The 23,398-nt window shown below is 30.9% G+C and overlaps 1 protein-coding gene across 1 annotated transcript; it reads right to left on the bottom strand.

The window, feature by feature from the left end:
- Nucleotides 1-2,451: 2,451 nt before the first annotated feature.
- Nucleotides 2,452-4,394, bottom strand: LOC109341515 (stearoyl-[acyl-carrier-protein] 9-desaturase 6, chloroplastic-like). Its single transcript, XM_019579444.1, has 2 exons — nucleotides 3,735-4,394; nucleotides 2,452-3,317 (listed from the first exon to the last, which is right to left on the bottom strand). Exons 1-2 carry the CDS (start codon nucleotides 4,320-4,322, stop codon nucleotides 2,751-2,753), a joined length of 1,155 nt encoding a protein of 384 aa, XP_019434989.1. The 5' UTR covers nucleotides 4,323-4,394; the 3' UTR covers nucleotides 2,452-2,750.
- Between the last annotated feature and the right edge of the window lie 19,004 nt (nucleotides 4,395-23,398).

The following is a 23,398-nucleotide window of genomic DNA, read 5'->3' as shown; positions in this document are numbered from 1 at the left end:
AAAAAAAACAGAGAACAAAATAAACAACATAAATATATACTCACATCATAATTCAAATTCATATATACAATCAAATTCAAATATGGTATAATTTATCTCAAGATACCAAGTGCAACATTAATGTTAAGTCTTTGAACAATAATATTAATTGCTAATGGTACTCTTGTTGTAATGGTCAAACATTGATAATAATGCATGTCAAATAATAAATTATTCTTTGGATTGATTTATAATTCACATATATATAACTTTATAATTATCACATATTTATCATCACATATGTGCATATAATCCGGCCAAATATTAATCTTCCTTTGGGCCAATCAATNGTCTTTAAGTATATATATGGAGACTCAATAACAACATATTAATTTATCCTAGTAATAATAATAATAAGTATTAAGGAGCCACATTTTCATAAAATAAAAAAAATTAAAAAACGTGTCTGATACCAACTTAGACCTTTTATCACATTTTAAATTTTCAAACGGTATCACATCAAAAGAAATAACTAACACTGAACAGAGGCAGAGAAGGTTGCGTAGAGAAATCTAACTCTTCAACTCAAAAAAAAAACAACACTGTTTGTAATTCAAATGAATATTGAGTTATACTTTAATTTCATATGTCGGAACCAGAAAAAAAAAAATTTTTACCAGAAAGATGAAACTTTAACTACACTGTGATGCAAATATATAATAAGCATGTCAAATTTATAATATTTTTAACAGTGTATTTTGATGCCTTTGTTTCCACTGCAATTATTAAACCAAATATGCAATGAACATATGTAGTTATAGACTGCAGATTGAACCAAAAAAAATGTTGAAGTTGCAGGATACAGTGCATACGTTTGAGTCTTGATTATACACATTCATGGATACACACAAATATATTCAACATAGATAATCACATGCAAGTATTTTAATGCTTACACACAAAAAGGTTCTAAAATAATGTATCTATATAAAAAAACAATTCATATCAAATCTGAATAATAAATGCGGATTCGGAAATTTATATCTTAATGATTTAACATGAAAGTGGCTCTGATACCACTTGTAGTAATAATATTATAACATGGAAGATACTAAATATGACAAGAATACTATCATCATATAATTATATCAGTCATGTCAAATCATGAAGAATAAATAGAAAAGCGGAAGCGTACTTGAAGGATCCATGAAATCTTCTTGAAAGAAATGAACTTCTTGATGGATTAGTGATCTTCCAATGTAGACTACCCTTACTCTTTAGTTCCTTTTCTAATGGGATGAAAAGAATAGAATTTAATTTGTTGTGTCTACAATTGGGGATCATAACCCCTATTTATAAGACATGCATTCCCTTTCATGAAGGGTGATGTCCTTTTGAATTTTCTTATTTCTTATTTTTGCCCATCATAAAAATAGAAATTAAGATATATGGCATCTACACAATAATGTTCATGATAGTTATGTCTATAGCCATAACTTTACTTAAGTAGACCACTTTAATTTTGGCTAATAAAAAATAATGACACAAACACATTTAAATATTACATTTGTGACCCAAAATTTCTTACAAATGCAAGTAATAGAGTTAGTAAGTGAGATATGAATGTGTGAGTGAGAGAGTTAATGAATAGAAGAATGATATGGATGATGCTTCGGTAAGGGGACACTCCCTATTTATAGTAGTTGAGATGAGTGTTTGACATTTGTGCACTAGTTGATGGTGACTTATAGTAGATGTTATAGGTGTATAGTAAGCATGTCTCTGCCGCATAGTAGGTCTACCTTACTATCAGAGGGACATGTTGGGTTTGCAGGTGGTGTGATAGTATCTAGTTGGAGATATATTAAATAAAGTGTCAGAGGTAATCATGATGCTTACGGGAGAGTGACGTAAACCCCCAAGTTGTGTTTGTTCGAATTCTGGTCGGTCAAGAAGGATTTTATCCAAGGTGGGTGAAGTATGTGGTAGATCGGGATGGAAAAATGATCTAATTGTTCAGTAGTTGAGATTGGAAATTAATTAGGAATGAATGAACTGCGTTATCCAATAATTTAAGACCTTTAGAAAAATAAGATTGAAAAAGTTTTTATTGACACACGTGCTTGTCTCTTTTTAGTTGTTTTTATCAGGTTGAATAATGTGTATTATGATTAATTTAATATGTTATTTTAAACCTATATTCCCCCATGATGATTTTTAAGACACCTTTTCATTTTCAAATTCCTGTATAATTTTTGGAAATTTGAATACAGTCTGGTGCTTCCTTTTAATATAATCTTACTCTCATAAAAAGTAAAATTATATTCCAATTTTTATTTAAATCTCTTAAATTATTGATGATACGATAAATCTAACTTAATCTATTAATATGCAATACAAAGATTTAATTCCAATCATGGAAGGAAGGAAGAGCCAAACAAATGTTACACACCAATTGTCCTATCGGTTTTCATTCATATCCTTAATACATCCATTACATATAGAAGAGCAATGCAACAGAGTAATCTCCATCACACGCAATACATATTGTTTTATTCTTATTTGCACTAGTCCTACCAACAATGCCACTCATTTTGCAAAACAACTTCTAGCATCCCACAAGTTATGTATTACGTATACTACATCATTGATAATAAAAGAAAAAACAACCCTAATAATAAAAATTTAAATTTTTTAATTAAACATCACGGTTTCATTAATGCTAAAGATGGATAAGTCATGAATCTTAACTCTAATCTCAATAACACAACTCACAAAAGAACCTCTTTATTAAAAATCCAACTGAATTTCACACCACGCGGTTTCATTTTTCGTGCTCGTTCATCAGCTCGCTCTTGCAACCTTCTAATCCTCGGTGCTAACCCACACACAAAATCCTGTGCCTTCTTTCCCTCACCCTTCAAATCTTCAAGCTTCTCCAATCTCCACCGCTCGATCAAAAACTCCAAGATATCAGCATAATCATTGGCCGTGTAAACACCCATTTGCTGCGCCACCGCAGAGAAGTGATCAAACAACTTAGGGTCTTCTCCATCGTACATCAAATGCGCTGGCATTGTAATCTTTTTCTGCATCATGTCTCCTATGGCTATCATTGCTCCTGTGGGGTCCACTTCTAGAAGCTTCTCGACGATTTTGGAATACGCATTCTCGTGGCGCTTCTCGTCCGCAGCAATGGTGCCGCATATGCGAGCCAGCACTGGATCGCCACCCTCTTTGGCTAGTCGAGCTGTGTTGCCATGTGATACAAATGTGGCTCGCTCTTGGAATGACGTGTACACAAACCCCAAATATGGGCTGTTTTCTGTTCCGGGGTCCTATTCTTATTAGAAAAATATGTATAAATCAAAGTTTTTATATTATTGAAGTATATCAGAAGATATAAAAAATATTTACTTTGGAGAAAAGGAAGTCTTAAATACTTTTTCTTTTCCAACAAAAAATGTATATTTAATCCTTAGATTTTGTTTAGTGGTTGAAAGATTTTTAACAAGATGTAACAAATGAGGTCACGAAAATGAGTTTACTCTCCAGATTCCAATGCATAGTTAAAATCATAACATATATTTTAAAGTAAATTTTCAATCAACGTCTAGATTGTTTTTATTTTTAAATTAATTAATTTAAGAAAATTCACCATCTACTCACATTCCCTGAAGAGTGTAGTATTTTAAAGAGGAATCCTATTTGAGAAAAATATGTCAGTGAAATAAAAATACTAGTATCAAACTCACCATGCCAGCTCCAATAAGGTACTGAACAGTCTTCTCGATCTTCTTCATATCAACACGACCAGAAAGATACAAATAAGTTCTAAGCAAATCTCCATGTCTTTTTTCTTCTGCAGTCCAAGCCCGGGTCCATTTAGCCCACGGGCTCGGGCTTGACCCAGTCTCATCGCTGACCCCATCAAGATTATTGATCATGCTCTGGTACGTTGGCAGCGCATCCTCCGTTATCATGTCACCCACCAACACCACGAAGTACTCCTCCGGTAGCTCCGCCGTGCGGTCACGGAGGGCCTTCACCTGATCCGTGAAATCCCCAAATGGCAAGGAAGAGTCAGGAACGAATTCTTGTGGCTGCCAGCATTGTTCCACTGGCTTCAGAAGTGGGAGCACTGATTGTGATGCCCAGCTCTCAAGTGACTTGAATATCTCTATCTTTTCTGGTGGCATTGAGTGGATCTTACAAGATTTCAGCGGCGGCGGTGTGGTGGAGATGGCTGATATGGGTGGCAGCATTTTGTGGCGGCCAGTTCTTCTGGCCCATGGAAGAGGTAGAGTTTGAGTTCTGATAGAGTAGCAGGTTTGAATCTGCATGTTTTTTTTGTTGAGGTGATGAAAATAGTTAGTGGGGGATATATATTTGTAAGAAGAGTGACTAGGAATTAACCCTTTATTGGGTAAGAATTATTTTTAAATATCAGACATGTTATTGTGGATAATGGTAATGGGAAATTCTGTGGGTATTGGACCAAACACCGGAAAATTTGTACGTTTGGATGTTTTAAGTAGTTAAGAAAATTGCTATATACAAAAGGTGATGGCTAGGTAAGAAAGGTTAATTTACATCTAAAAAAGAGTAGGGATCTTCTACATTAATGGAGAGACTAATACATATTTTTCATTTATTTTTTTATCACAAAAGTATGATTTTATTTTAATGAAAAAGATATATTTGTAATTGAAAGTTGTATTTGTCTTTAGTTTTTGAAGCATTTGTCTCTTCATAAATTTGAGATAACCCTAACTCAAAAAAGAAGCAAGAAATGTTAATATATGTAGGGGAGCATATCAGCTGTCCCAGAGTTTGTGTTACTCCATGTATCATGAATTTGTGATTGGTTAGAAAAATACTTAATAATTAAATTTTAACTTAAATATATTTTTTCTGACCAATCAGAAGCTCATAGCATATAGAATGACACAAACTGTGGCATAGTAAATGTCTACTTATAGAAGAGAAGGTAATTGAAGAGAAAGTAGGCATAGAACATGGATTATCTATCCAAAAATATTCATGTCATTATATTCTTAATTAATCAAATGATATTGTGGTCCACCAGTTTATGACAAGAATGAGAGCACATCTATCTCTTTGTGGTCAAAAAAATTAAATGCAAATGTTTATATATAATTAATAATCACTCATTATGTAATTGATTTTTCGAATAATAATAATAATTAAATATAAATGATATATGATATATGAATAATGTATAAAATTCTATAATGTTAATACATATATTTTTTCTCTAAAAATTATATTTATGTTAGAAGTTGAATTTTAAGTTTTTGTGACCAATTGTAATATATGATACGACTCACTTTAATGTTGCATGCAATTAGAGTAATGAAGGAGTATTCAACTTATAGTTTGATAAAACCAATTTTAAAAGAAGGTTAAAATAAGATAGATGTACATTAAGAAACTAACTTTATATGTCGTAAAACTAGTATTTTTATATTCTTCAAAGTGTTATTTTCAAGAGAAAAAATATATAATTAACTATCTATAAGTTTTATATGTTTTTACTATATCATTTATCATTTTAATTTTATTATTATTGACTCTAAAAAATAATAAAAATGAGTTGTGAATAATATATTAATAATATTTAAATCTTTATACTGATAATGTAAAGATATTATACTTTTCTTTTTAATTTTATATTACCACTCTAAATGACCATGTTTAACATTTTGAAAAACAGAGAGCTATGGAACGTAAAATTAAAATATGAGACAATCACATCCTTGAGTTTTAATAAAATTATACAAACTCATCCCTCACTTTTCTACACCTATATAAATCTCCCCTAGTTTTTATAATTTCATTACACTAACTACCCTTGCATAAGAAATAAGTGTAATATTTTAAACAAATAATGTGATAAATGCAATTAAGTTAAACAAAACATGATATATTATGCTGACAAATCTAAATAATATACAAATCAATGTATCTTTATTATTTTTTGTTATAAATGCAACAACAATTCTAAAGAAATATTGTTTAAATCGCTCTTATAATATAATGTAACGAACCAAAAATAATAAAGAAATATTGATTCATATTATTTGGACTTGTCTCCACAATATATCATGTTTTGTTTAACTTAATTACATTTATCACATTTTTTGTTTAAAAGATTAAACTTATTTTTTATGCAGGGGTGGTCAGTATAATGAAAGTATAAAAATTACGGGAGATTTGTGTAGGTTTGAAAAGTAAAAGATAGTTTGTATAATTTCACTAAAACTCATGGGGTTTAGTGTAACTTACTCTTAAAATAAAATAACGTGTATTGAGAAATAAATATATAAGTACTCTTATATATTCAATTACGGTCCAATTGCTAGATTATTGTATTTTTAATATTACATAAAAAATATATATTGATATTTTTTATTATAATCAAATGACGTGTATGTCTCATTGTCTCTACACAACACACACTAGTCTATTATCATGGTTGGAATATTTATTACTGCCCACGAGAAAGAAAAAAAAGGTGGATTTATAAAACTATGGGCATTGTGGTTTTGGTAGAATAGCCGGAGAGAAGAGTAATACGGGATTCTGTGGATTTTTAGCTGTTTTTATGGAATGGATCAACTATACCCATTCATGTCCTTATTTCTATTCATATCTAATAAAAAGATGACACTTAAAAATTATAAAAATAAAAATTATTATTTTTATTTTATTTATTAAAATTTTATTGGTTAGGGACAAAAAAATACTCTCTTTTTTAAACAGAGGATCTCCATTCTTATTTCTCTACGTGTTTTATTATTGAATTGCCAGCACATTTCTTATTTTTTCCTCTTCTTTTTTAGGTTTTACCAATTTTATAAATATTGACCTCCAATGTGAGATATTAGTCCTGGCTTGTTGATTTTTTAATTAAACTATATAATAATTAAACTGAACAAAATTATATATTTATATGTTAATAAAATCTTAAGTAGAAAAGACTCAAATTTACCATTCATGTTTTATAGTCTATTTAAAAATTAAAATTCATAACAAAAAAATAAATAAATTAAAATTCCACCAAAAACAAACACACATATTATAACAATTTCATTTTTTAAATTGCAAACAAACCAAAAGTTATGCTAAAAAACCCTTCCGAAATAAACAAAGAACGCCAATTTATAAACAAGACTAAAAAATATGGTAGAGATTAAAAATTATTAAACCTTTTCCATAAGAATACATGGTAGATAGTTTTCTCTGCTTATTAGACTTCTAAAGTTGAAACTGAGGTCGTTCAAGATCATCAAGAATATTCTAATATTCATTTTGATCACGGACATATACATGTTGCACACCATTTTGAATGTTATTCTCAGTTGTATCCAAATCATCTACACGTGTCTAAAATGGATCAATATTAGATAAACTATTATCTTTCCTGGGTGTAGTCTTCTTCATCTTATAATTATCTTCAATGGCTTGGTGTTCCATGAACTTAAAATCACGACTTCTAAAAACCTTTTTATCAACATGATCATACAATTCATAGCCAAATTCATCTTCACCACGACCAGTAAAGATGCAATTCCTTATCATCACATCCAACTTAGATCTATCATCCTTTGGAATATGCACAAATGTCTTGTAACTGAAAACTTGCAAATGGTCACACTTGACATTCTTTCCAAACCAAACTAGCAAGTTACCCGTGCATTTGCACGGGACGATATTTTTTCCGCATGATTAAGAACACATATTACATGTGCATTTATGATTAAGAATATGTATGTTGCTCGTGCATTCGCATGGTTAAAACCATATATGTTACGAGTGAATTCATGTTGTTAAAAATTATTAATTATATATAAAATCAGACGGTCAAACCATACAGTTTAACTGTTTAAATTAGATAAACTTAATATAGGTCATCTACTGGTTTAACATCTTGCTCGACTTTCTCAACATTGTTTTTTACACATACATAACATGATATAGTTAGTAGTATCCTATTAATCAAAAAAATCATCAATAAATTTATAATTTCATTATTATTTGATTCTAAAATAAGATTAGTATAAAAATAAATATTATTTAACTCTAAAATAGCTACAAACAATATGTTATGATTCATATTATTATTTTAATATTGCTATAGTAACATTATATTTTAATATTGTATAGGTAATCATATTCCTTTTATTTTTAAATAAATCACATGTCATGAGGGCTTGAGAGATCGACACATGTCATGAGGGCTTGAGAGATTGACACATGTCATGAGGGAGTTCTTGAGAGATTGACACATGTCATTGAGAGATTGACACATGTCATGAGGGACCTTTAGTTTTGATTAGAGGTTGACACATGTCATGAGGGCTTGAGAGATTGACACATATCATGAGAGAGTTTTTTTTATTATATAAGTAATAGATATTGTCTGACACCTCAAAATTCAAAGCAAACACAAGACTAAGATTAATAACATGTACTATCGTGTACAAAGCCTCACCCTAGAAATGCTTAGGTAATTTTTTTATGAAAGCATACACATATCTCTTTCAATCAAAGTCTTGTTCACCCTCTCTTCTAAGCCATTAAGTTGACGAGTTTTAGGAGGAGTGTTTTCATGTCTAAACCTTATTGCTTGAAATAAACATCAAATAATCCATAATACTCATCATTATTATGAATACGAATGCATTTCAGCTTCTTGTATGAATGTCTCTTAACCAAAAACTGTAATTATTTGAAATTCCCGAGAACTTGGTCCTTAACTTTAGAGCATAGACCTAAAATTTCCTGGAAAAATCGTGAATAAAAGTAGTGCAACACCAAATGACTTTATCTTCAATGCGTCACAAATATCAGAATATACCAAATCACGCAAGTATGACTTCCTTTTTACTCTAAACAATTCAACGATTTTTGACAAACATGAGAATACTCTATTATGCTTACCAACAATACATCAGTTTTAGCTTATCAATTCAATCCTTTTTCACTAATATGATAAAGCCTACATTGCTACAAAGAAGCCTCCATGTGAACATAAAGTTTTATCTAACCCATCTTTTTACATATAATAAAAATATACCAAAAATCAAAATAGAAAAGCTAAAACATAATAAAAATATGATCAAGTTGATTAATTTTTTTTTTGAGAATTGTATATTTGATTTCATCAAAAAATAAATAAAAGATCATAATTAATAAATAAATAAATAAAATAAAATAAAATAAAAGCAGTCATTTGGGAGAGCAAATCATTATAGATTCATTTCATATTCCCACCCATTTTCATATACAAATAAAAATGTTTATTTTATATAATCAATGATATCACTTCACTCTATGGGTAAAGAACTAATCTCATCTGAGACACGTGACAGTTCCTCTCAACAAGTATCGCTTCGAAGAATCAAATCTTTGACCTTTTAGTTGTCTAGGGATCTAGTGAGACATTGCACTACTAGACCAACGCCTTGTTGGTATATAAATGAGTATTTTTTTTATTTTTAAATTTTTAAATAAAATAGTTTAAATGATTTAATGAGTACTTATTGACTCAATAATGATAGAATACCATTTCAAAATCAAACTTTCTCTTCCAATTTTGTTTTCTATTGAAAATAAAAAATAAAAAGAATTTCAAGTGAACTAATGAACACTTATTTCTCAATAATTGATGAATTTAATTTTTAAAAAATAATTCGCTCTAATTTTCATTTTTTAATAAAATAAAAAAGGGCAGTCTAGTTTTTTTTGCGACTTTATAAAAGTCAATTAATTTTTTTTTATCCATTTGTGAGTAATGCAATAGTTTTTTAGACTCTATAGAGTCACTAATGATTCTTCCCCTAAATAATTGTGACATTTTTAATTTTTGTAGAGTGAACTAATTTAATTATGACTCAATTATGGATACTATCATAATTTAGAGGATTTATAAAAATTATTAAAAAAAAAATTTACAAAAATATTTTTTAGATTCTGAAAACCATTTTATCCCATATTCAACTATTCGAATTTTAAACCTTAAAGGCACTTAATTGTTAAATTTGATTTCGATTTGAATTTAAATTTTTTGTTAATTAATCTTAATTGACGGCTATATGGGAGAGACACCTTTTAGTTTTAATATTTTTCAAATCTCTCGTACAAATAGAGGTTTGATTACATGGAAAAGAGATATAAAAATACTATAAAAGCTCTCAAAATTGTATGTCTTATCTTTCCCATTTTTGGTTTCCATACAATATTTTTCCTTCTCATGACTCTTTAAGTTGGTTCAATCACAATAAATCAAAACCCCTCCACCATGTAAAGTCAAAACTTAGATTATCACCTTAAATAATTCTATTTAATTACAATTTCAGCAATGATCTATACACATAGTGTAAGTCTTTTACTAAAATTGGACCAGCACACCTAAGAAAGTTAAAAAATGATAAAAAAAAAAGTGCTAGGTTGGAAATCCACAAGAGCAACCTAGAAAAAAAAAGAGTGGTTCTAAGTCGAAACATGCATAGTGACTTAAGATCAAAATAAAAAAAAAAGAATTCTCCACATATAACTATAGTAAGAATTCTGAAAAAAAAAACTATGGAAAATTAAATGAACACCTACAAGTACTAGCTTTTTGAATTTAAGTTATAGCCTATGAAAGAAGGATGAAAGTTTAGAATAGGCACTATATGACAATTTTTATTGTACAAAATACATCAAACAATAACACTTTGGGGAGGAATTCCAAGCTAGCCTATATTAGGGCAATATTTTTGGGTTTAATCATTCTCCTTAAGGTGACACTAAGGAGGTTGTAGTGATTACCTTTGAAGAAAATGTGTCTTTAGCAAAATGGGGCAACTTTTGAACTCCTCCCTCTCAAAATTGAACAGGTAAAGGAAGTTTGTCGTCGATCTTATCAATCAACAATGATCAACATGAGTCGTTTTAATTAACCGAGTTCATAAAATTTGATGGATTTTATGCCATCCCAAAAGAAATTAAAAAAAATCAGGAGTGGTGCACAAGAGCATTTGCGCATGAGTCTTATCCCTCATTACTTTGCATTCAAATCAACATGTATCACTCATATCATATATGATATCATTTCCAATGCATCACAAACATAATCGTGCATGACATAACATCATCTTGCATTATATAACATACTCCTAAACAACCATACATGCATCTTCCTTAATAATTACTTAACAGACAAACAACCAAGGCTTTTTTGGGCCATTCTAATCACGTTAGACTTATTAGCATTTTTGGACATAGATGCTTAAATGTTATGACGTTGATAGAATCAGACGCCAAAACATTATTTCAAAAGGCATTATCACACTCATTTCCTAAAATGTTATGAAAATATTTGAATCAGACATCATAACATTCTTTCATAAAACAACAATGTTTTCGGACTCAGATACCAAAATGTTATGACATTGTTGAATTCAATTGCCACAACATTCTTTCAAAAAATATCATTGTTAATTTTTGTTTCCGAGTTCCGACATTATAGTTACCATGCTCTTTCCTTGTCTTTATTTTATGTCCCCAAGTCCTGGTAGTACATCGACTTACATTCTTAGTTTGTCTTTATTTTATGTCCTTCCAGCAGTATACTGACTTACTTCTTGGTTTGCCATTATTTTATATCCCCAAGTTTTAGTAGTACATCATGCTGCATTCTTGATTTGTATCTATTTTATGCCCCCAAGTTCCCGCAGACCTACGTTCTTAGTTTCTCTTTAGTTTTTTTATTCTAATTTTTGGCTTCTCTATATTTTATGTTCCCATTTTCACAGTATACTGACCTACGTTCTTGGTTTGTATTTATTTTTCATTCCTAAGTTTTGATGGTAAATTGACCCGTATTCTTGGTTTATTCTTATCTTTTATCCCCAAGTTCTAATAGTACACTAATAAGCATTCTTAATTTTTCATTATTTTTCTATTCCGAAGTTATAGTAGTATACCAACCTGCGTTATTGGATCTCTCTCCACATATTACCATACCTCATCAACATACTAATTTGAGCGAGGAAAAATCTCATAGACTCAACTCAGAAAAGATACTAAACAAATTTAGATGATGAAACACCCTCAAGTAAGTTATCCATACCTCAACAAAATTGTTGTTAATTTCTTTACTAACTACGATAGCACTCAAACCTAAGTTTGATTGTTATCTACATGCAACAAGTAAAGAGAAGTAATTATGAACATTTAATTTTTGCTCGGCCCATCTTCACATATAATAAAAATTTAAAAATAAAAATAGAAAGCTAAAAAGTAATAAAAACATGTGATTAATTTTTTTGATGATGGTAGATTTGATTTCATAAAAAATAAATAAGTTAAGGATGATTATTTCAAAATAAATCAAATAATTTTAACCATTTTGAAGAATAAATAATTTCTGATCCCTTTTAAAATTTCCCACTTGTTTTTTATATAAAAATAAAAAAAGTTTTAAACGACTTAATGATTATTTATTGGCTCTATTATGCTGTAATACCATTTAAAAGTTATTTTATCTCATCCATTTTCATTTTCTATTTAAAATAAAAAGGACTTGCAGTAAATTAATGGATACTTAGTCACTCAACAATGAGTGAATTCCATTTAAAAAATGTGTTAATTCCCTCCGATTTCCATTTTTAATAAAATAAAATAAAAATAAAAGGGCAATCTAGTTATTTTTGTGTTTTTATAACAGTCATAATTATTTTTTTCCATTTTTGGATAATTCAATAATTTTTGAGATGTTATAGAATATTATTGAATATTTTCCCAAATAGACACTTCTACCATTTTTACTTTTTATACAGTCAAATAGTTATTTTGGCCCAATTATGGGCGTACCAATAATTTTTATGGGAATAATAATTTTTATGCATATATCGACTCGCCATGCTTAAAACATATGCTAAATCAAGTATAGTGCGCACCATAACATACATAAGACTACCAACTGCACTAGCATAAGGAATATGCGACATACGCTCCATCTCTTCCTTTGTGTGAGCAAAGATCTAAAGATAACTTAAAATGTGTAGCAAGTGGAGTAGAAACATGTTTGTAATCATTCATATTAAACCTTTCAAGCACTATCTCAATATACTTCTGTTGAGATAAGAACAATTTACCAGCTTGACGATCCTTGCGAATATCCAAACCAAGAATTTTCTTGGCTGCACCTAATTCCTTAATCTCTAACTCATTATTGAGTTGAGTTTTTAATTTCATGATCAAAGACTTGTCACGTGAAGCAATTAACGTATCATCAACATAAAGTAACAAATATATGAAAGATCCATCTGAAAATTTTGGAAATAAATACAATCATCAAATTGACTCCTGCAATAACCTTGCCCAATCATAAAGGAACCAAACCTCTTGTACCACTGTCTAGGAGCTTGTTTAAGGCCATATAAAGATTTCTTCAATCGACAGACAAGATGCTCCTTCTCAGGAACAATAAATCCCTCATGTTATTCTATGTAAATTTCTTCTTCTAGCTCTCCATGTAGAAAAGTTGTCTTTACATCAAGTTGCTATAACTCCAAATCAAATAAAGTAACAAAAGCAAGTAAAACACAAATGGAAGTATGACAAATAACATGTGACAATATCTCATTAAAGTCAATACCTTCCTTTTGATTAAAGCCTTTAACAACTAGTCGTGCTTTGCATCTTGGATCTTCTACCCCGGGAATGCCGTCTTTCTTCTTATAGACCCATTTACATCTTTATGAAGACTTTCAATTACTTCATTCATAGCCACTAGCCACTATGAAGAATCAGCACAAGAAATAGCTTCTGCATAGCTGACAAGTTCAACACCATCATTTACCTCTTGTGCAACTGACAATGCATAAGCAATTAAATTATCACCATCAGTGTATCTAGGTGGCCTTCTAATTAGTCTTCTAGTTATGTCTCGGGAAATACAATAATCATCTTCTTGCTGATGAATAGGAAAATTAGTACTATCATCATTATCAACATAATGATCATCAATGCCAGATTGATTTATAGAGGAAGATGAAACATCAACATTAGGAGCAACATGCTTCACTATTAACTCCACCTTCTCACTAGTACCCTGTAGATTACATATACTAGTAGAAGAAGACACACAACAGATTGTTTTACAGAAGATAATAATGCATCCTTATCGAAAGTCACATCTCTGCTAAGAATTAACTTTCATGACTTTGAATCAGAACACCATAAGCGATATCCTCTAGACTTAGATTCATAACCAAGAAATATGCACTCAACAACTCATGGAGCTAATTTTCCATCATTAACATGTGCATAAGCAGGACATCCAAAGATTCTTAAATTAGAATAATCAACATGATTACTTGACCAAATTTCTTATGGGATTTTGAAGTCAAGTGCTGAATGTGGAGAACGGTTGACCAAGTAACAAGTAGTAGACGCTGCTTCGGCCCAAAATTCACGCTGATGCTATAACCCAGCATTTGAGAGCATACAATGAGCTCTCTCAAGTAGAGTCATGTTCATCCGTTCTGCAACACCATTTTGCTGGGGATTCCTTGGAATGGTTTTGTGTCTAGCAATACCATTATTTGTGCAGAACTTATTAATGTCACTATTGTAGAACTCTAATCCATTGTCTGTTATGAGCTTCTTCACTTTCTTCTCTGTCTATGTGAAAAAATGCTATCTTTTTACTTAGAAAAGTATCAGAGATTTCATTTTTGTTTTTCCATATTAGGCTCAAGGGTTGTGTTTGAAATTTTTTTTTCTTTTTAAGGCTCAAAAGGGGTTAACAAATGATGTTCCTATTTTTGGTAGGTCATTTTTGGTCAAGTGGCTCATTCTAATTGAAAGAACTTGCTTTGATCATTTCCTATTAAATTGTGTGCAACCAAGTATAGAAAGATTCAAACAAAATTAATTGCGTAAAACCAAAAAGTTTCTCACTAAGCTCATATAATTTTTGAGTTTGGCTTACACTCCCTTACATGGTTGGTTTATATACAACTCTTTGATTTTCAAACAAATTCACAAGTTGATGATAAATGATTTTCCAAAAAGTTTGTATTTTACCAAAGTTATGAGATTATGAATTATTCACAAAAAACTCAGATTTTCATCTCATGTTGTTAATTTTCAAAGGCATTGATCTTGTTAAAAATTTAAGCCCAGTTGTGTTATCTACTAAGTTTAGTTTGAAAAAAATTCACTTTTTAAATAAATTATAAAGAATAAACTAAAGTAAACAAGCAACTTAAAAAATTAAAACACTAAAATATATATTCTAAAGCAAGTAAACTCACTAAAAAGCAAACAAACACACTAAAGTTTTTAAAAACACACCAAAATGAATTTATTTCAAAATGTTATACACACTCCCCCCAACTTAAGATCTTGACTTGTCTTCAAGTCATTTTGAAAATATTTTAAGGAAGTTTGTATAACATTTTGAAAGAAATAAACTAAAAAACTAACCAAACTTTTGAGGAGAACTCAGAATTCTATTCTCCTTGATTTTTACTATCTTCTCCAAGATAGTAGTGCCTGCAGAGCTAACTCCTCATTTTTGTCTGTTTGTTTTTGGACATGTTTTCCTATAAATCATTAGAACTTGCAATTTATTTTTCCTTGAGTTTTGTCTAACAATTTACATGAATTTTTAAATGGCTAAAAAATTATGTTCATGATTAAAATTTGATTGACTGAAATTCCAATCAAACAACATGTTTTTTTTTCCATGAAAATTATGTTTACTGTCAATATTGAAGCATTTTTCAAGTCCAATTGATAAGTAGAAATCCAAACAGAATTTTATGGAATTCCAAACAGAGAGATATCATTTCAAACAACCACAAATAAATCCATTCAGAAGTTCATGAATTTATTTTGTTAAATGGTAAACCAAACAACAATTAGTAAACCAAATAATACACTTTTTAGGAGTTCTCAAGTTTGGAAAAATTAATTTTCAACACACATGGATGCTTTGAGTCTTAAAAATTTATTTCTGAACTTGAAAATCATCAACTAAAGCATGTTTGTGGATAAATAGGTTAAGTATCACAAAATAAAATATGACCATTAAAAAGTACATGGTGAATACTTAACCTTTAAGGATTAGAATAACTTCTTTGTGGAATTTTGACGAATTTTTTTTCTTCGTTCTTTGAAAAGTCCAACCACTAATCCTTTCTCAATCCAATCACTTTTATGTTGTTCTTTTGAAAAAGTTGATGAGGGTACCTCCACATCACCTAAATGTTTTTATAACAACAACAAAAAGTTTCTTAACTAGTGGGTCATTCCACTAGTTCAACTTTTCTTTCTTTTTGTGTTTTTGATTTTTAAATATACAAAATAGAAAAATAAATTAAAGATGTACAAAAAGAAAAATAAATTTATACAAATATAAAAGAAAATTGTATTTAAAATTACTAATGACAAAAAAATATAAGTATGAAGTTCTATTATCTAGCAATTCCCCGGCAATAGCGCCAATTTGTTGAAAGAGTTTTCTTGCTTGGTGGGGCAAGTTTCTGATTTATTTATTTAATGACAGGTAGACTCTTTGCTCGTCATCTCAGCTTTGTTGGAATAAATTCCAATGTCAGTATAATGGTTTCAAGAATGTTCCTTTAATAAAAAACTTAGCTTTATTGAATTATTAACAATTTCATACCATCTCGGCTTTGTTGGATTAATTCCAACGCTGGTATAATGGTATAAACTTAGCAAATTAACACAATTGATAATAAGTGATATTTATTTTCATTTTTCTTTATTAACCGAACTACTTCCTTATGGAAGATTGGTAAAGAATAAATAAATAAAGCAATAAATAAATGTTAGTGGCAGAATTTAAATGACAGAAAATAAATGGTAGTTGCGGAAAATAAATGACAGAAAGTAAAAGTTAGTAGTTAGATCACTCATTATGATTATGTATTTTTTCGTTTTCACAAAGATACAATTTATGAATTAAACTGCACTTTGATTCAAGGTTTCTTTATTTGTCAACAAATAAAATTTATAAGTTAACACTTTACTATTTTACATTTGCATCTCTTTCAAGATTCAATTCTAGTATAGTATATGTTATGTCGAACCACAAGGAATTGCCTAATAGAAATGTACTCATACTTTGTATATTTTATCAAAATTATGAAAATATCATATAAAGTTGTTTTTATGATTTTTGTGAACTAAGAAACATGAAAAATAAATAACTAATATTTACAAATTCAAGAGGGGAAAATTGATTTGAAAGATGAAATTATTTCTTGACTCAAATGATTTTGAAAACATTACAAGCTATGTGTTATACTTTCAGTTAATTCCACACACCATTTCTAAATCCTTCATCTAGTGTCCTGTAATGATAAGATGATTTTCAAACCTTATGTAATACAATAAACAATAGTTAAGTGCCACTCGTCGGAGTATGTTGTCACACACTACTTCAGGCTCCATTAACATCATTTAGCCTTGAACATAAGTTGCGTAAAATAGTTGCTTGATGTGGCAAGTGAACTAAGTTGTAGGTTATACTTTTTAGTTCACTTATCAACACTTTAAGAAGAAGAATTTTTGAATCTTTAAATGAAGTTTTAGGTGATCAAGCTAAAACCGCATGAAGAACTTCATAAAGAATCAAAACTCAACCAAAAGTAATAACTTCAATCTATTAAATTCAAAAGAGGGTACAAAAGAAGAGAAGAAATAACATTACACCATAATCCAAGTCAATATGTAGGAGCATGAGCTTCTATCCAAAGATGAGATGCTTTTGATTCTAAATGAGGTTACAAAATCATATTTTTCCACCTCATATGCCAACTCCATTTCCCTTGAATTTCTATGAACTAAAAGCCTAAGAACATCCTAATAATACTCTAAAAAGAGAGTGAACCGAAATGGGAAGAATAAAAGAAATTTACAAAGTATTTACAACTATGTGCAATGTGTTAAAGTGAAGGAATGGGTGTACCTCTTATAGGCAAAGTGCAGGCCACTTAGCCCCCCTTTCTGGCCGCTTAGCTCCCTGTTTGGAACTCCCAAGATGGTGAGTCACCATCTTGTCCCATCTTGGCCAACTATCTTGGACAACCTATTATGGGCTAGGCAACATGCATGGTGACACCTCCTACTTGCTTGTCTCATGCATGAGGTCATAAACTTGGTCTAGAAGTTAGCTTTGGCTGGTTGCTTGGCTTGTGAAATCATTCATGACATAACCATTCTTCTTGGCCAAGCAACCATTTTTATGGTGGGCTAGGCGCTTAGCTCACCTGGTCCCATGCTTAGCTGCCTGCTTGAGCATCTTGGCTGACCTGGTCCCTCACTCAGCTGCCTGCTCGAGCAGCTTAGCTGACCTGGTCCCACACTCAACTGTCTGCTTGAGCATCTTGGTCTGATCTGGTGCACGCTCAGCTGCCTGCTTGAGTAGCGTGGTTGTCCTGGTCCACGCTCAACTGCTTGCTTGAGCAACCTGCCTGACCTGGCCTGGTGCTTGGTTGGACAACTTTGTAAGCAACTTTTCTTTGACTTTAATTTCTTCCAACCAAGACCAAGTTGCTTAGTCATGCTTAATTTTAAGCATACACCTTACCATGCTTAGTTTTAAGCACACATGTGTCATGTACTTTGGCTTGATTTCTTCAAGGTGAAGCAAGCTTTATTTCTTCAAACCTAAGAATTCTTTTTGGTCCAATTTCCTACGAAACTCAAAGAAAACTTGGACAAGAGGTGATAAAAAATTATATTATTCAAACACACAAAATTTATCTAAAAAGTGTTGAATTAAGTTGGTTTTCACATTTTTGCATAGGATAAAAGCCATGAAAAGTGTATGAAAATTAGGTATTTTTGGTACTTATCACTGGGTTTCAACAAGAATTTTCCACTTCTTGAAAGTGGAGAAGGTCTCATTTTTATGCCGCATAAAATAAACTCAAACCTTGCGAGAAAAATCATCAATGATGGTCATCATATAACGGCATCGTCCATGGGAAGGAAATTTAGAATGCCCCAAAGGTCAGAATGAATATAATCAAGAATACCTTTGGTACAGTGAGTTGCAGTGGAGAAACTAACCTTTTTATGTTTCCCAAAAACACAATGTTTGCAAAACTCTAATTACTGATGCCCTGTTTACCAAGATGACCTTGCTTGCTCAAAAGATGCATGCCTTTTTCACTCATATGGCCCAGCGCATGTGCCATAATTTGGTGACGTTGTTATTAGGCATAGAATGAGATACAACTGTTGAACCTGTCACAACAGATCCTTGCAAGACATATAAACTACCAATTCGGTTAGCTTTTAATAATACAAGAGCACCTTTTAATACCTTTAGAACTCCACTTTCAGCTGAATACCTGCTCCGAAGAGAGTCTAGGGTGCCAAGAGAAATCAAGTTCTACTTCTAATCTGGAATATAGCGGACATTAGCCAAAGTTCTAACAACACCGTCATGAGTCTTGATCTGAACTGTACCTATTCCATCAACTTTGCATAGGTATTATTGCCCATCAAAACAACACCACTATAAACATGTTCAAAAGTGGTGAATAAGTCCTTATAAGGACACATATGAAAAGTACATTCAGAATCAAGAATCCATTTTGTTTTACTCCTCTTAATAGAAGAGACAACATATAAAAGAATATCACCGCCATAATTGGCTTCAATATTAGCAGCTTCAGGGGGTTGTTGAAGTTTTTCCTTCTCTTGTTTTTTCTTCAAGATAAAACAATCAGGAATATCATGCCCTGGTTTCTTGCAATAGTGACAAGTGTTGTTGGATTTACATCCCCTAGATTTGGATATGAACTTTTTGTAACCAATACTCCCCTTTTCTTGAGTTCTACCTCGAAAACGTAAGCCCTCACCCTTGTCCATAGAGTTAACTTCAAGATCAAATTTTTCTTTGGACAATAAATTAGATTTAACATCTTCAAAGATAAGGTATCATTGTTTCCATACAACATGATTTCTTTGAAGTATCAATCTTTTGCAGATCCATAATAATAGAATTAAACTCATCAAGATGAGTTTGAATAGGAGTATCTTCAACCATACGAATGATATATAACCGTTCTTTGAGACGAAGCTTGTTTGCGAGGCTCTTGGTCATATATAAAGTTTCTAACTTTAGCCGCTAAGCCGCAAAGGTTTCTTCATTGGCAACTTCACGAAGATCCTCCACCGATAAGCAAAGTTGGATTGTTGAAAGTGCCTTTTCATCCAACTCGTCCCATTGATCATCGATCATGGAAGCTGATTTCTTTGACTTCCCATCTAAAGATTTCTTTAATCCGCTCTGGATAAGAACGACCCTCATTTGGACTCGCCAAATAGAAAATCTAATCTTGCCATCAAACTTCTCAATGTCAAATTTTGTAGACATTTTGAAATTCCCAATTGCGTAAGAGCTCTGATGCCCCTTGTTAGGGATAGAGCGCTAAGCGGAAGCACGTGATCATATCAATTGGGAACAAAAGAGAAGCAAGTAAAGGAGCAAGAAAATAACACACAAGATTTAACATGGAAAACCCCCCTCAGTGTGAGAGGTGAAAAACCACGGGCGCTCACGAGCAAAGTTCCACAATGTAAAAAGGAGAGTACAACAAATTCTCTTATAGTAATGAGGACAAAGAACATTATTCGCTCACAAATACTCTCTCAAATGGAACAAGGATTCTCACCAAAATACACCCACAAAGTATATGTCTAAAACTCTCTATGAATTGTTTCTGTATGTGTTTATATTTGTTATAAGCTTGTGATGTGTTGTAATGCTCAATGCACTTCATGGTGCTGCCTTTTATAGGTAGTGAAGTGGTCAATCTTAGCAACCAAGATTGAAAAGATTTCTTAGCAAGCAAGTTTGACAAAGCTTACAAAGGAAGTGTTGCAAAGCTTGTAAAGCAAGTCTTCAAAAACTTATGAAGGAAGAGAGCCACACATCTAACAAAATTTATACCTTCATTTATAATTTCTCTCCCAATGTTGTTGTTTGTCTTGTATTGAAGAAGACAAAACATACTATAGAAAGAAGGAAAGTGAGACAATTGTAATGAAGTATTTCAATTCTTATTTGGATGTTTTGTTTGTTTTAACAAGGGTATATTCTCATAGTTTGGGCAATAAATTTATCCCTTTCAGGATATGTGACGACCCCTCTCAATAATATCGCTTTTAGGAATCGAATTTTTAACATTTTTGTCTCTCTAAGGATCTAATGGGGCCTTATATAACTAGACCAACATCTTGTTTTTTATTTGAATGTTAGTTGCATGAAATTTGGAATTGTGATATTGAGAGAAAATATTGAATACAAAAAAGAGAGACGCACTACGACATATATCGTAATTAATAACGGTCATTCAATAACGCTATTTTGAATGCTGCTGTTAAATATAAGGTGAAAGAACATCACCAATGGAAATTAAAGCAACCAATGTCAATGTGAGTAGATGAATACAACTTTAACAACGCATTCTTGAAACAATGTTGTTGAACATCAGTGATGTTAGCGCACACTTGATTGAGTTCTATTTAACAACGTATGTTTTAAGAAGCGGTGTTAATGTACATCTATTCTACAGCGCAACATTAAATAAGCGATTATGAAGATGACATAGTGACACCGCTTTCTTAAATATGTGATGTTGCTTGTATACAACGTTTTACATATCAGAAAAATAATGGTTGGATGCTTATGCGTCTCTTCATTTCTATGAAAAATTAATTGGTTGCATACCTGCCAAGAATGGTGATAACGATTCTCTTTCCATTTAAATCTATAAATGTTGTGGTTCACTCCATGTTCTATTTCATCAGTAAGCGTATGTGCTTCTATAGATTATTTTGTTTCTGCATTATATATTTTTTGTCTCCTTTATTGTCTCCTTTTATAATTAGTCATGGCACCCAAGGAGAAGAAGATAGGAGGAAGAAAACACAAAGTAACAAAAAAGATAGCAATACAAGGCAAAAAGAAAAGGGAAATTTTGTTAAAAGGAATAGAAAACAAGTAGATAATAGATCTCAATAACTCAAAGTATTAAAAGTGCTAAAGTTGTACTATTAGAAATCCTATATCAGAATCATGTCAAGGAGGTCTTTAACATAATTTGTTTTGCAAAAGGACCTGAATATTAAAAGGAAAGTGGCTATTATATAAGATTTGCGTGAGATGAAGAATTAATCTGCAAATCATTTAGTTCATTGTCATCTACCAAATCATCTAGTTCATTCTCATCTACCAAACCATTTAGTTTATTGTCATGTCACACAACAATTAATGTATTTTGGCACTTTGAATGAAAAATGAACAATTATTTTGGATGTTAATTTCTATTTTTTTATTCTTTATTTGAATGATTGTTAATGTATAATATTTTTACAGTTCCATATTAATAAACACAATAAACAAATTAACAAAAATTAATAAACACAATAAACAAATTAAAAAAACTTAATGGTTAATATTTTTGCAGTTCAATATTAATAAACACAATAAAAAATTAACATTGTATTTTGGCAACTATGTTAATTAACATATTAAAAAACATATATTTTGTAAGTTCAAGATGCCAATTGTTCAAGATGCCAATTAGGGGGGGAATTAGTTGTTGGGATAATATGATTGATTTTTCTGCTATGATATCAAAGTGTAAGTGCAACGGATAATTTATGCAGAATTCAACAAAGTAAACCAAAACGTAAATGACAAGAATGAGTAGAAGAAGAGTACATAGAGAGTTTTTATACGTGTTCACATTCTTGTTCACCGAAGGTTACATCTAATACTCTTGCTACACAATAGATTTTTCCACTAGATAATTTAAGTTGCAATTACAATTTCTCTCCCCGATACTTTTGTACCTTACACACTCACCCGTTATCTACCATTGAATATTCCCTTTTCAAGTGAACTCCTTTTCCCTTTCTTAACACACCCTTGCGTGAAAATGATTACAACAAGATGAAGAAAATAACAATAGCTTTGGATGGCCTTTACAAGTTTTGAACAAATTGATAACTTGCAATGCTTGATCTCACAATATAAATACTTAGTAAAATATGCTCTTAATCTTTTGAAGGTTTAGAAACAAAGTTGCTTAAGAAAAATGTGCAGAAAAGTTGTTCACCAAGTATTTGAAAGTTTTGTGTAATTGTGAATATTTTGTGTGTGCTATGGCGTCTTTTTGAATTTGGATGTCTCAATACCTTTAAATAGGCTTCCAATCAGCCATGATATCCTTCTATGAAGAGGAGACACGATTGAAATGAAACCTATTCACTTTGGATGAAAACATTTCATTTGAATGTGAAAATATGATTTCGACAACTCTATGTAATCGATTGTCATGAAGTGGTA

This window comes from Lupinus angustifolius, unplaced genomic scaffold (genome assembly GCF_001865875.1).
Source record: "Lupinus angustifolius cultivar Tanjil unplaced genomic scaffold, LupAngTanjil_v1.0 Scaffold_490, whole genome shotgun sequence".
In the NCBI taxonomy this organism is placed as follows: domain Eukaryota; kingdom Viridiplantae; phylum Streptophyta; class Magnoliopsida; order Fabales; family Fabaceae; genus Lupinus; species Lupinus angustifolius.
This window is presented reverse-complemented; position numbering and strand designations above follow the sequence as displayed.